This window comes from Mesoplodon mirus (assembly GCF_964341445.2).
Source record: "Mesoplodon mirus genome assembly, chromosome: 12".
NCBI lineage: Eukaryota > Metazoa > Chordata > Mammalia > Artiodactyla > Ziphiidae > Mesoplodon > Mesoplodon mirus.
Window position 1 is genome coordinate 56351604 of NC_138988.1, and position 15860 is coordinate 56367463.

The 15860-nt window shown below is 35.7% G+C and overlaps 1 protein-coding gene across 5 annotated transcripts in view; it reads right to left on the bottom strand.

Annotated features, from left to right (window-relative positions):
* ZCWPW2 (zinc finger CW-type and PWWP domain containing 2) overlaps positions 1-15860 on the bottom strand; it is a 151839-nt gene that overhangs the window by 13483 nt on the left and 122496 nt on the right. For all 5 annotated transcript variants that reach the window (XM_082639464.1, XM_082639461.1, XM_082639463.1 and 2 more), the window contains one exon: positions 9119-9165. In XM_082639464.1, coding sequence (XP_082495590.1) covers positions 9119-9165 — 47 coding nt within the window. The remainder of the gene's footprint in view (positions 1-9118; positions 9166-15860) is intronic.

Consider the following 15860-nt stretch of genomic DNA (forward strand, 5'->3'; position numbering starts at 1 on the left):
ACTGAATAAGTTATATCTCAATGAAGGTAAAAAATTTTTTTAAATGCAGTGACATGGAAAAATTGAAAGTAAGGAGATAGATATAATATATCAATGATTATTAACAAAGGGAATACTGCTACAGTGTTACTGGTAGAAAAAAGCAGATGTTAAGACAAAAAGCATAATCAGAGATAAAAAGGTTATTACTTGATGCTAAAAGAAATAATCTACCCCCAAAATATAATAGTCCTGAACCTGTATATACCAAAATCTTAGCCTTAAAATATACACAGAAAAACAGAATTACAAGTAGAAGCTGACGAATTTACAGTTAAAAGGGGATATTTTAATTTACTTCTCATAAAAAAAATTATATCCTAATAATCACTCAGGGGAAGTTTGTATGAAACATTCAGGGAATTCATATTATTATGATGCTAAAGAGTAAGTGACCTTCTTTTTGTGATCTTCAACCTCAGGTAATATTCAAATAGTTTTTCCAGGACTGTTATATATCTATATGGTAAAAAATATGTATAGAAATATTGTTGTCTAAATCATTGAACTATATCTCCAAAGATAATGTAACGCTATTATTTCTATCTTGTTATTAAGGATCAGCTTATATTACATGCATATTTGAGTACGAATTGAAATGCTGGTCACAAGCGGAAATGAAATTCAGGTAACAAAGTGCAAACTGCTTTATAGGTACTAATAGAAAGAAATACTGCTAGACGACTACCATAAATTATGGTGAGTTGTGCTGGTCATAATAAATTCCTTTTCTCCTTTGTTAAATACTCCATAGAAGCCCAAATGGACTAGTCAATATTTGCCAAACACCCTGTGCTTTCCTGCTCCAGCCTTTGACAATGTATGATGGATGGAGAAGGGCACTGTACCTGGAAGGAGAGGGTCTGGATCTGGACACTGACTCTGGCACCTACAAGCGGGATCACCTTTGGTAAGTCACTGACTACTCTAACATCCAGCAAGAGCCTGGCGTAAAGTAGACACTTAATAAATATTTTCTGATTAAGTGACCATTCTGTATTTCAGGGTCTTCTTTTGTTAAATAATGCTAAAAAAATAACTACCTCAAGGTATTTGAGGGAAGATTAATTACATAACATGCCAGGAAGTATCCAACAGTGTTTGGCAATTAGTTGATGTTCAGTCACTGTTTCATTGTTATACCAGTCCACCAGGTCAGTGTCAGAACTCTATCCTTTTTCCTTAGACCATACGACAGAGGGAACTTGGCACTTTGGTAAGGCTGGACTTTGGTGGTGTATTAGTTTCCCAAATCTCCCATAACAAATTGCCACAGATTTGGTAAAGCATCAGAAAATTATTGCCTTACAGTTCTGAAGGATAGATGTCTGTCTCATAAAAACACTTATCGTTGGATTGAGGGCCCACATTATCCAGGATGAGCCCATCTCAAAAGCCTTACCCAAAGGATTTGCAAAGATCCTTATTTCAAATAAGGTCACATTCTGAGGTTCCTGGTGGACATATCTTTCGGAGGCTACTATCCAACCCAGTACAAGTAGACGCTAAACATTACTTTATCTAATCTATCTCTTCTTCTCTTCCTGTTTTGCACAGCTGATTCTCCTATGTTGTCCAGTCCAATGCTATTCAGAACAAGAGCCATGACATGACAGAATCTGCAACATCTGAGAGCTTGTTAGAAATGCAAATACTCACGCCTATCCCAAGCGTACCAAATCAGAAACTCTGTGGGTGGGGCCTGGAATCTGTACTTAAATAAGGTGACTCTAAAGTTTTCCAGGCACTGATCTAGCCCACACCCATCCACACAAATATACTGCTATACAAGTGTCACTGATTTTAAAGAAAACAAAGCAAGTATTAATTCTTTTCTTGTTGGACATAAAAACAAAGAGGTGTATGTATAGACAGCATATGCCATTTACTGAAAAAAAATTAGCATTGCGGACTAGAATGGCAAATGAGAGAACTGCCTTTTATTGCAAAGGACAGAAAATCTATAAGAATTGTGTTTACATCAGATTAATATAATCTGCATAAACTGACTTGATATTGCCCATTTCCTTAAGCCACTATTCATCTAAATTAAAAACCTTTTTTTTTGGCCGTGTGGCATGCAGGATCTAGTTCCCCAACCAGGGATCGAACCCAAGCCCCCTGCAGTGGAGGCATGGAGTCTTAACCACTGGACCTCCAGGGAAGTCCCAAAATTAAAAATCTCTTTAAGCAAGAAGAACAAGTTTGTTAGCTGTGCTAAATCTGAGGGTGTAAAATTTTGATCCGCATTTTATGCTCACAGAAGACATAAATATGTTTTGTAACCTTCTGAGAATAATTGTCAGTCAGTAATCACTAAAGAGTTGCCTACTTTGACAGAAGAATGAATCTGTACCTTGAATAATGTACATAAAGTCCTTGTCAAAAGTCATCATATAGAAGGAAAAGCCAATATTCTCATTCCCCTTTGGTAAATCTGCTGGGAAATATATACTTGGAAAAGGATGAAAACTGTTTTCATGCAACATCGTAAAAGATGGTTATAACTTAATCTGAGTATCTGGAGAGTACCAATAATAAAGTTAAGTCTTCGGGTCCAGATAATATTTGTTTTTAACACTTCTTTGAAAAGGAGGGAAGGTTGAAATGATCATTTTCTAGCCCTATTTAAACATGATTTCAACAGATCATCTACAAATCCAGTGTTTCTTACATAGATGTCTGCTAATGACCAATGCTTCACTCTGGTCAATCTTCAGTAGAGGGGTATTCCTGTGAGATTTGGACAATCAGAGACCAGTCCCTGGCAACATGACTTATAAACATCTAGTTGTCCCTTGCACTCTCTTCAGCCATGTGTAAGTTCACACTTAAAAGCACTGTGGATTTCTCTGCTTTGAGGAGCTTACTAGAAAAAGTACTGGAGTGTGTGGTCAAGCAGTGAGCTGAGACACAGGAGAATATTTTCCCCTAAAATAGAAATTGACCACTAGACCACCTTAAACAGAAGGCATGAAAAGGCCTTCTATTAACACCTCCCAATCTTGGCTGAGGACAGAAGTAATAGGACACCTCAAGGAACTATATGACTATGTACTTCACTGATAAATTCTGAAGTCTTGCACTTGATTTTTTTTTTTTTAACAGTCTTTGACCATCTAGCTATACCAGTGATAGAACACAGAAATTCAGGAAGTTTATTTTTTTTTTAAATAGCACAGATTGTACTCATATTTATATAGAGCTTCAGAATACTAAGGACTAACAGGAACAGGGTGTCCAGAGAGGAAAGAGTTCCATGGAAATCAGAAGAAAGCAGAACTTATATCAGTTGTTTATCTGATTGAATGAAGCTGGTAAGTTAGATTATTTGATTTGCAATTGGACACTGTCTAAAAATCCAAGTCTGTTAAAAACAATTCCTATTTGTGTATAGTTTTTCCTAAGTCACTAGATATTTTAGCAAGAGGAATGTTGGGAAAAGGTAAGATTTCTCAGGAAGACTTTCTAGAATCTACATATTTCAATTAAATTCTAAAAAGCTGATGTACAGAGAATATTCAATGATTATAGTACCCATATTACACTATTCTTTCTGGACTAAAGAACAAATTTTGAGACCTTCATTATCTATTTTACCACTTTTCTCTCCATCAACTTGAGTAGTAAGGATAATTGGCCTGATTCTTTAACCCACGATCACTGTCAAATTCTGAACATTAATCCTCAGCAACATGCAAAAGATGATCTCCCCTACATAGGAATAGACAGACTCTGCACAACAGCACAATTTTTTTTTAAAAAAAGACTATTCTTTAAAATATTTTATCTGGATCCAAGTCTTTACATCAGCTGAGGATCCCAGAGGTTGAAATGAAAGACATTCTTGAACCTAGATTCATGGAAGGAGATGCAAGATACACCTCCCTTTGATCTGGGTGACTGTGTTCCCAGTATGTGGGGGAGTACAGATTTAAGATGTGTACCTAATATACATATTTCATAACAGAGCAAATTATTTTTGAAGCAAAGTAAAGGTATTAGTACATAAAAAAAAGAAAAATATCACCCCAAAGTCATTATAATTTTAAAGAATTTAAAAGTAATAATTTATAGGTCTTCAAAGAAAAGAAATAGGCTTATGTTGTCTAATATAAATAAAAAGTTTGAAGAAGCTATTATGGGCAGACGCCAAATGTTTATAAATTTAAAATTATAGATTCATTCTAATAAGTTATATGTAAATTCTACTAATTTTCACTGGCATATTTTTTCCAATAATAACAACTTCCCTCTGCAAACAGGAAAACAATAGCTATTTCTATTAGACATAGAAAGATCATTTTTAATATCTAGTGCAATAGCTACATTCAAATTCCTTTTGTATGTTATATCCATTTTTATTATTTTTATTATTTTATTCCTTTTGTATGTTATATCCACTTTTCTATGGATTAGTAAGATTGGTTTTGGTTTTAATGGAATGGGATGAGGAAGGTGATGGTGAATGAGAAATATCCCAAACTTTGGAAGAAACCCAGATTCATCGTGTGTGTAGCTTGATGTTGGAGTCATAATTTGTGTGTCTGGATGAGAGAAAGGACTATACTTGTAATGAATATAATCAACAAAACTGAAGAAAGCTGCATAATACAACCTTTAGTCCCAAGTAACAAAGGACAGCACCTGCTCTTCATGTGATTAGTAGGACTCAAGTTGAAAAGGTTTTTGTATCTTAGCAAAAGAGCAATCACATTTTGTAGAATTCTTTTTATTGCCTTCTGGCTCAAAGTTAAAATATAGAGTAGAAAACGTAGAGAGTTATGGTTGAAAAGTTTTGAGTTTCTGGAATCTGTGACACTAGATTTTAAGTATTACTAAACTTGAATTCCAAGTGAATTAATACCTTGAGTGAATTTTCAAATGGGTATAATGTGTAGAGAAACAAAAATTAATACAATTTTCTATTATTATAAATGGTGACATTTTAAAAATGATATTTTGTTTTTTAGTAATTAGGATGAAAACGCAGCCCTGTGGGTGGAAAACCTACCCTTGCAAGCCATAAGCCGGCTGCTGGACAACAACTGGAGAGCTTGGAGACCAGCATGGCCCTCACACTAGGATGCTGTCATTTTACTTCCAGGGAAGAAAAACAAAGGGATTTTCACGCCTGCTATACTCACCCCGATGCCCACTTCCCCTCTATCCCAGCTCCTCCCATTCCCACTGCCCATCTTAAGAAAACTACAAGGAGGTCAGAGATCAGTTTGGCTGAAGTCAGATCCATAAACTGAAAGTCAAGTCAAAAACAGGGTTAAGCCAATATATAAGTCCCATAGTAGACTTTTCTATTTAAGAAACAAATATAATCATCCACACCAGAAAAGAGGTACTCTAAATCAAGGGGTCTTTGCTTGTTCTCATAAATGGTATATAAAAGTCTCTGGATATCAACAATTAATCCATTTTGCCTAATTTTACTACTTTCCTACTAATAGTTATCCTACAGAATTCCTATAGATTTTAATTCAAGATAAAAGAGGTAAAGCTTGCAACCTAATCAGGCAGGTTTAGTTTTTAAGTTACTAAAGAATATCTTGTTAAAAATCATTCCCCTGGAAGGCTGTTTCATAGTACTGCCATAGAGTGGCACAGAGTTTGAGAACAGGGAAACTGAAACTAGTACAAAAAGAACTTTCTATGTGAAGGTTTCCGCTGATGATTTAAAGTGATAAATGGACAATTTTCTATATTAATATATATTTATTTATATATTTGAAAATGCAACTCACATCAAAAGAGTACATTTACATCTTAAAATTTTGGTTAGGGAACTTTTTGGGGTAACGAAAATGTTCTCTATTTTAATCTGGAATGGTAGTTACATGGGTGTATACACTTAAGAAAAACTCATCAAACTCCACCCTTAAGATCTGTGCATTTCACGGTGTTTAAATTTTGCCTCAATAAAAAAATTAAATTACTAAAAAGGTTAATCAAGTGAAAGAAAACTATAGTAACTAACAGCAGAGAAAATGGCCAAATGATGATGGAATACTTGAATGATTCAAGTTTTGGGAACACTGGTCTATGGAAAGGTGAAGAAAAGTAAAATCCAAAAGGAAATTAAATGAGATTTGAAACCTGGCTGTGACTCTTCCCAAGGGGTTCCTCTACTTACTATTCTTTCCTGAGGTATCTCTCTGCCTGGTGCTAGAAGCCAGCAGTAGAGATCTATTATAATATTTATCTTTGTGGAAAGATGCATATAAAGCTAAGTGAATCAAGTGAGTTGCAGTACATGAATTCTACATTAATAAGCAAGCTTATTAATTAGCACAAATATCCAGATATCTACTCATAAAATGTAAGCGACTTCTGCAATTGGGCTAATGAAATTTTCGTGCTTAAGAATTTCTGCAATAATTTGGGGGAAAATTTTTTATCAGAAAATATAACAGCTTGAATTCCTCATACATAAATGTATAAATCAAGAAAGTGGTCATTAATTTTGTCTTTCAAGAGGTATAAGTTAAACTCTTGGCATTAATAAAAATAAAGTATTAGAAAAAAAGATATGCATATATACATACTTTCTATATATAAACTAAAAAAATTTAGAGGGGGCTTCCTGGTGGCACAGTGGTTAAGAATCTACCTGCCAATGCAGGGGACAAGGGTTCGATCTCTGGTCCGGGAAGATCCCACATGCCATGGAGCAACTAAGCCCGTGCACCACAACTACTGAGCCTGCACTCTAGGGCCCATGTGCCGCAACTACTGAGCCTGCGTGCTGCAACTACTGAAGCCTGCATGGCTGGAACCCAAGCTCTGCAACAAGAAGCCACTGTAATGAGAAGCCCACGCACCGCAACAAAGAGTAGCCCCCACTCGCCACAACTAGAGAAAGCCCACGCACAGCAACGAAGACCCAATGCAACCAAAAATAAATAAATGATTTTTTTTTTTTTTTTTTTTTGCGGTACACGGGCCTCTCATTGTTGTGGCCTCTCCCGTTGCGGAGCACAGGCTCCGGACGTGCAGGCTCAGCGGCCATGGCTCACGGGCCCAGCCGCTCCGCGGCATGTGGGATATTCCCGGACCGGGGCACGAACCCGTGTCCCCTGCGTCGGCAGGCAGACTCTTAACCACTGCGCCACCAGGGAAACCCCATAAATGATTTTTTTTAATTAGAAAAAATAAAAAAGAGATCCATATCCAAGTAGTAACAAATAATGTGGGAAGGCCTTAGTTAGAAATATGTAAAATTCTACATTAAAAAAACTAAAGAAAAAATGATAGACATTTCTACGTGTGTGCATTCACTTTATAAACATGTAATTTCTCTCCAAATTAATACATAAATTTTCTACAATACCAATCATCACCTCAACAGAATTTTTCTTGGGAGACTTAACTAAATATTTCTAAAGTTCATCTGTGTGTTGTTAAAACTATTTAAATTGTGCCTTTATTGAGGTTTCCATGGGAAAGGAAAGGTAGGGTAGGGTAAACAGTTTAGGACTGGCTACTTTGAATAATTCTGGAAGGCTTTGGTCTAGAGGGGTGATCTCCATTGGCTGGAACCTGGGCCTGGGATAATTTAGGGCAGGGGCAATACTGGCTTGGTATTTCAGAATTTGATAAGAAGGTAGTTGGGTGATGTGGGTTTGGAATTAGTTGGTGCATATGAAAGATGTACCCTGTGCCATCTAGAAGAACTGGCTAGTCTTGGGAGGGACAGTCCCTCCCCAAACAGAAAGGGTTTTTAAAATGTCAATTCATCATAATATACATACATACATACTATCTGAAAAACTAAACATGCAAGAACTATGAAAACAATTTTTGAAAAAGTAGGGTAATGAAGGATCACTAATCCACACATTAAAGAAAAGATAGAGAAACAATAATTACAGCAATTTAGAATTATTTTTAAGACTAGATACGTGATATAGAAACAGATATTTTGACATGTTAAATGCCGTATGTTATGTTATGAAGAAGGTATACTATATACTATAAAGAAGATAACAAAAGAAAAACAGTAAAGTAAAGAAGGGAAAGATTATTTATTAGTCAATAAATGGTATTCGGATAACTGGTTTTAGTGTAGGGGAGGAAAAATGTCTTTTTCCTCTATCTTCTAAGCTCTCGGTTGGGGCCCCTGTAACAAAAGATAGATTAAAAAGAGAAAAGCATACAGATTTATCTAAGGTAAGTTTTATGTGACAGGGGAGCCTTCATAAGGAAATGAAGATCCAAAGAAGCAGTTCAACCTATAAATCAATCAATCAAAGTAAAAAAAAGCCCATGGAAGAAATGGGCAAGGATATGCATAGGCAGTTTTCAGAAGAAATATGTCCAATAAATACATGAAAAATGCTCAACCTCACTAAAATAAAAGAATAAATAACAGCAGATGGAAGTAACAATGGCATATTTTTCTCCTTTCAAATATTGGCAAATATGTAAAAATTGGTAATATCTAAAGCTGGCAAGGGAGTGGGAAAAGCATTGGTAGTGGTGGACACAAGGAGAGAAACTACTATTCGAGAATACTGTCACTTAAGAAGACTGTCAAGGCTCAACCTACCCCAATCACAGTTTTGACAGTAACTAGAGTTAAACATATCTCCACACACAATGTATAGAACGACATGTTAAAATTTAAAAATTCTTTTAAAATGCTATTAACTTTATAAATTTTCATTAAAAGGATTCATACAAATGTCTGATATTGTTCTCTACTTAACTTTAAGGTAAAGTCCATATTAAGCTGTGAATTTTAATTATTTGAATTTTCTATGAAGATTGCATACATTATAATAACATGACATATTAAAAATATTTTAGCATATGAGTATGTACAAATAAAAGCAATTGTTTATTTGTTAACTTACAATATTTTCTATTATTCTAATATTTGATAATTCTATAACATTGATACAAGTAACCATAAATATTAAATTCCGAGTGTCAATTAACATTTAGAAGAAATATTTGATTATATGTCATTTTGATTTAAAATATTAATTTAATTTTCTTTTAAAAATAGTGTTAATCAGATTGAATTTGAAGTCTGTATATTTGATTTAATAAAACATGATCTTACCCTTTTCTTGGCCACCACAGCAACTCTGCCATCTGCTTTGGATTTGCCTGTAAGATAATAAGGTATGGATGCTTCAAAAAAGTGAACTACACTCCTGTTCAAATAAATGCAACATTACACAGTTAGAATTTTCTACGTTCTCATACCATGATATGTGTTTTCAGTGGTTCTTTTGATCAAAATGCTAACAAACTCAGCTCCCAGAGTTGAGTAAAATGAAGTAATCCAAAAGTAATAACATCAGGGATTGGTATACTTATTTGACAAACCTCCTCCCTTAAATCTGATGGCTGGTTGGATGTCCACCAGCTAGCATCTAGTGTATCTCATTTCTAGACTCTGGTCAGCTTATGTGCTCTAGAGTATGTAGGATCTGGAATTAAATCCCAGCTACCTCTACGTGTACATCTATTGGGCTGGCCAAAAAGTTTGGAAAAACTCTAATGAACTTTTTGGCCAACCCTATACTACCAGCCAGACACGTAATAAAGACTTCATAGAGACAATATCTTATTTAATGCCCGTGATAGTTTTAAAAGAGGCGTACTCCATCCGCACTTCACAGCATGAGGTCATGCAGTAGGGGTAGATCCATTCAACTACAAGTCCCTAAGCTTTATGCCTGCTGCTTCCATCTGGGGTCCCTGAGCTGCCAACAGTGCATCAGAGAAAGACTCAGAAAGAATGAAGAGTCTAATCAAATAGAGAACAGATGACCTTTGAACAACATGTGGATTAAAAGTGCCGACCCCTTGCACAGTGAAAAATCCACATATAATTTTTGACTACCCTAAAACTTAACAACTAATAGCCTACTGTTGAATGGAAGCCTTAGTGATAACATAAACAGTCGAGTAACACATATTTTGTATGTTATATGTATTATACACTGTTTTCTTACAATAAAGTAAGCCAGAGAAAAGAAAATGTTATTAAGCAAATAGTAAGAGAAAAAACATTTACAGTACTGTACTGTGTATATCAGTGCTGTAAGTTATCTGTTTACAAGATGAATCATCTGCCTGTCAGTACCTACAGCAATAATGTCTTCTATGATACAAAACACTGTAGATGTCATATGTATTAATAACACTAGACATCAAAAATTAAAAGATAATGTGAAAAAGAAATTCATGTTTAACAAAGAAACAGCAACATGACTGCCTTATGGTTGCCTAGTGCAATAGATATGATTTGTTTCACAGTAGGCTTTCCTATACACTAATGAATAAATGGTTATCACAGTTTTATGGCATAGAGTAGTACAGTCATACTCATAAGACAGGATGGGAAACACTGTTACATTTTGTTAAAAACCCCTTACCTGTGATGATAGGTTGATATGCAGTATCTCCAATTATGAGAGAGAGAAAGAGAGACATACTGTATGGTAATATAATTCTTTGAAAGCAAAGTTATAAGATAGTAAGAAAACTAACATGTTATTACTTTTATGTTAAATATCACTCACCTTATGCCTATATAAGGTTAGGCTATCCACTTCAATACACACCTTGCACACAATGTTCTACATGACGAATGCTTGGGTGCTGATGAGGACACAAAAAGTCTCATACAGTACTTGCCATACAGGTATTCGATTTTCACACGAAGATACTCTCATAATACACAACAGATAAGTTTATTAACTGTATGTCAAGATGATTAGTTACTATTGATTGAGTAGAAGTGGATCATCATAAAGGTCTTCATCCTCGTCAACTTCACGCTGACTAGGCCGAGGAGAAGGACGAGAAGGAGGGGTTGGACTTGCTGTCTCAGGGGTGGCAGAGGCAGACAAAGTGGAGGAGATGGAAGGGGAGACAGGAGAGGCAGGCACATTTGGTGTAGCTTTACAGAAGTACATCTTAATTTCTGTCTGCTTTTTTTTGCTTTTTCATTTCTCCAAAAATGTTTCTATATGGTACCAACCCTTCCACCGTTTGCTTTAGTTTCAGTGCCTGTATCGTACAAGGGTTCCTGTTGTTTTGCTTTAGCCCATATCATAGAAGAGTCCATGTCGTAAAAAGTCAAAACCCGTCTTGAATATTCGGAAACCTTCTGCCAGCTTGTCTGATGTCAATTTGTTTTCTGGCACTGCTTCTTCTACATCCTCTTCCTCATCTAGCCCTGGTTCAGAAGCACTCATCTGTTAATTCCTCTGGTGTGGTGTCTCTTAGCTCTTGAATTTCTCCAAGATCCATATCTTGAAACTCTTCGCCCCCCACCCTTTTTGGCTTATCTACAATCTCTTTCATGATTTCCTTGACTGGCTCCATCGTAAATCCTGTGAAGTCATGCACAACATCTGGTCACAGTCTTCTTCAGCAGGGATTTATTGTTTCAGGCTTGATGGCTTTCACAACTTTTTCTATAACAACAGTGGCATCTTCAATGGTATAATCCTTCCAGACTTTCACGACGTTCTATCAGTATTCTCTTCCACAGCACTGACAATTCCTTCCATAGAGCACTGTGAGTAATGAGCCTTACAAGGTCCTTATGACCCCCTGAATTAGAGACGTTGTGTTTGGGGGACAAGTAGGCCACTTTGACGCCTTCAGTGTTGAACTCATGGGGTTTTGGGTGGCCAGGGGCATTGTCTAATATCAGAAGAACTTTAAAAGGCAGTCCCTTCCTGGCAAAGTACTTCCTGACTTCAGGGACAAAGCACAGATGAAACCAATCCAGAAAAAGGCTTCTTATCGGGCTTCCCTGGCGCAGTGGTTGACAGTCCGCCTGCCGATGCAGGGGACATGGGTTCGTGCCCCGGTCCGGGAAGATCCCACATGCCGCAGAGCAGCTAGGCCCGTGAGCCATGGCTGCTGAGCCTGCGCGTCCGGAGCCTGTGCTCCGCAATGGGAGAGGCCCGCGTACCGGGGGGAAAAAAAAAAAAAGTCTTCTTGTCATCCAGGCCTTCTTCTTGTAGTACAACCAAAAGACTGGCAGCTGCTGTTTATCTTTTCCCTTCAAGTCTTATGGGTTCGCAGCTTTATGGATAAGGGCAGTCCTGATCATAAACCCAACTGCATTTGCACAAAATCATAGCCTATTCCTTCCTGCTTTAAATCCTGATACTAGCTTCTTTTGCTTACTAACAAATATCTTTCATGGCATTTTTTTCCAGAATGCACTTTTGTTTGCATTAAAAATCTGTTCAGGCAGACATCCTTTCTCCTCAGTGATTTAATGGTGTCTGGGAACTTGTCTCCTGCCTCTTGGTCAGCAGAAGCTGCTTCTCCTGTTATCTTGACATTTAAGTCAAACCTCTTTCTAAAATTATCAAACCATCCTTTGCAGGCATTAAATTCTCCAACTTTAGATCCTTCACCTTCCATTTGCTTTAAGTTGTCAAATAATGACCTCACTTTTTCTTGAATCATATTAGAGTCTAATGTATGTCCTTCTGATAGCAAACCTGCACCCACATTAAGGCCACAACTTCAAGATAAAAAAGTACTGCACAAAAAGTGCAAGGTTTTTGCACATGCTGGTGTAACCACAGTGATGGCTTCACAAATTTCCTTTCCTTCTCTTTTTTATTTTTAAACAATGGTTGGATTCATCCATCTTGAAATGGTGGCAACTTCAGCTGCAGACCTCAATCTATGGTACACACCAAGCATGACTTATTTCTTGGGAGCACTTCCAACATCACGAGTGGCACTTTGTGGGTCCCATGGTGTTATTCAGGGTTTATAGTATTGCACTAAATATTATGGAAAATATTGGGCTGGCCAAAAAATTCGTTCAGTTAGTGAATACATTGTTCAATAAAATTCTTGGTAAAAATGAAAAACGCGTCTTTTATTGTTACTTAAAACCGAACAAACTTTTTGGCCAACCAAGTACATGAGAACCACGAGAAAGAACTTTCTACTGTGATATGCAACTTAGTGGAAAGACGAAGTGCTCGTGCAGAGGTGACTGGTGTCACAGCGTTTTAAGCAGATGTGCACTACATTTGGGCTCACTGCTACAGCAGCAGGAGATGGCTAGGGAAGTATTACCGTAGTACAGTGTGTATCACAGTTATCTTTATGCAATCATGGTTTAATACTGCATTTTTATGCTTGTTTACATTTCTCTCGACTATGAATGGTTCCACATACAACCTGTGTTTGCATACATTTTGATAAATTTTAACTTTTTATAACAGATTTGTGCATATTTCATGGTAGTAAATGATAAAATAGACTAGTATCTACATATATTTTAATCATTCATGACATACCTTTTTCTTAATTTTTTCAATATTTCTAGGCTATGCAGTTCATCTGTGAATTTTTTCAAGTTGTCACAAATCTCCCCAAAATTTTCCATATATTTATTAAGTGAATTCGTTGAAATCTGCATGTAAGTGGACTCACACAGTTCCAACCCATGTTGTTCAAGGGTCAACTGTATAGAAAATTATTTCAAGATATCATTTTGATATGAGCAAAAGTATGTATGTGTGTATATTAGTAAAAATCATTGGCACAACTGTTGGATTTTTAAAAAATGTTCAATCTGGAATTCCATTATTGAATAGATTATATGTAAATATTTATTCATAGATATGTTTTAGAAACCTTAATATTGTGGTAATGAAAAATGGAAAGAGCTATGGACATTAATTGTAAAGTTTTAGGGTTACATTTAACATTAAAGAAAAATGCATAGAAATTTAATTTATCAATATAGAATTATAATTCACAATGAACATGTAAAACAAACAAAAAGGATAAATACCCATGAATATAAGAGAAAGTAAATGCTTGCTATCTAAAAGCAAATTTTGTAGTAAAAAAACTATTTTTCATAAAACATAGAAATCTAGAGGAGCAGGTTATTATATTTATACCTACAACTGGCTGGCCACATGTAAACTGTCCTTTTTCCTGTGCTCAGCTGTGTGCTTGAAATAATCCCTTCTTCTGGAGTACACTTTTTCCCTACTGATGAACGTACAAGACCATCTACCGACACAGATGATTCTTCAACTAGGAGAAATTCCCACCTCTTTTGCAAATCCATAGTCACCTTAGGCCATAGAACTTTCTAACTTGTACTGATATTATGGTTACTTCTATATATGTGTAAGCACTCTGCAAGGCTAAGATGTGCCTCAAGGCAGGGACCATTTTTCATATGCATAGGTGCTCAATTTTTTATACTTAATTAAATATATATGTATTTTATTCAAAATATTATATGGATCTGAAATATATACTGTACCTGAACAAATTAGTATAATTTATTAATTGAAATACATAGAACATTTACATGGCATAAGTTACTATACTAGACAGTGTAAAATATAAAACACTGTATGTTCTCAGACCTTCAGTTTCTTTACTGATAACCCAGAAGTAATATACTGGTATACTGTGAGATTTAAATAATATAATCTATATAAATAAAGCTCCTAAAACAATGTCTGGTGGATTTTAGATAATCAAAAATGTTCTATTCCATTTTAGCTAATTGGTATGTGTGTTAGAGAAAGAGAGAGACCTCCTTGTAGTACTAGGAAAAATAGTTCATTGGTGATATATTTCACTATTGTCTCTTTTTAAGTGATTCCATCATTATTCCATTTAAATAATTATTTGTCTTTCAAACATAGTTGGGAATAATTGATGAGTAATGATAAAGTAGCAAAATGTTTCAAAAGAGAGGAAAAAATAAGATCGTGGCCCAGTGAAACCTGATAGCAGTTACAAGATAGAATAAGTTTTGTTGTATCTAAAAATTTTTTTCTCCCTGTCCTTTTGAAGACCTCTGATAACAATAAAAATCACAATGAAATATTAATCTGTACGAATAGCTAAAACTGCACAAAAAGAAACACAGAAACTAAAATTGGATCCAAAGGACCCTGATCATATATTGAGAGTTAATGATAACAGAATAGAAATTTATGTTTCTCCTCAAAACGTAAGTCATTCTTATGTAAAATTTCCAGTAGGGAGATGAATTGCGAACAGAAATATCCAAACTGTTGTTCAAGGAACATTTTATGCTCAAAAGTTGCAGAATCATCTTCCAGTGCAAGAGAACCACTCTAATTTCAAATGCCAAAGGGAAATTCTAATGTAATACTTAAAAACAAAACAATAACTAGCGGTTTCTCTGATAGTAACAGTAGGTCCATGTTCAACTTCAGCAGCATTAACTACTTTCCAAGAGCTGCATTCTCCCTAGTGAGAAAGGTTTAATTTCCTCCCTTCAGAAATCTCTGCATGTAAGGACCCTCACACACAGAGTGAAAAGCAGTTAACAGGAAATGTAGATTTGGATAATTAAAAGGGCCTCTTCTGAGCTACATCCAAATCATATTTTTAAAGTATAAAAGAGAAGCTGCAGGTAGAAAATGAAAATGTTCCAAATGAGTAGAGATGGTTATGCCTCATGACTCATAACAGATGTTAAAAATTTTTATTTACAACCATATTAGAGAGAGGTAGAAATATTAATATAAATCAATGGCTTCTCTTCTTTAAATAATTTTTCTAAAGCTTGTCCATTCATGGCCTCAGAAAAACTGTCAGTATGTTCTTTAAACATGACAGCTGAGAGCATTTTCTTAAAAACAGAAAGGACAGTCCAGTTTCTTGTCTGTCAGTAAAGAGCTTAGAAGTCACCACTCCGTCCTAACAACAAGTAAAAAGATGAACAGAATGAAAATCAGTAACTCTTCTTAGATCCCTCAGGGAGTAAGTTCACAGGGCAAACCACTGCCCCCAAATTTGGAGAG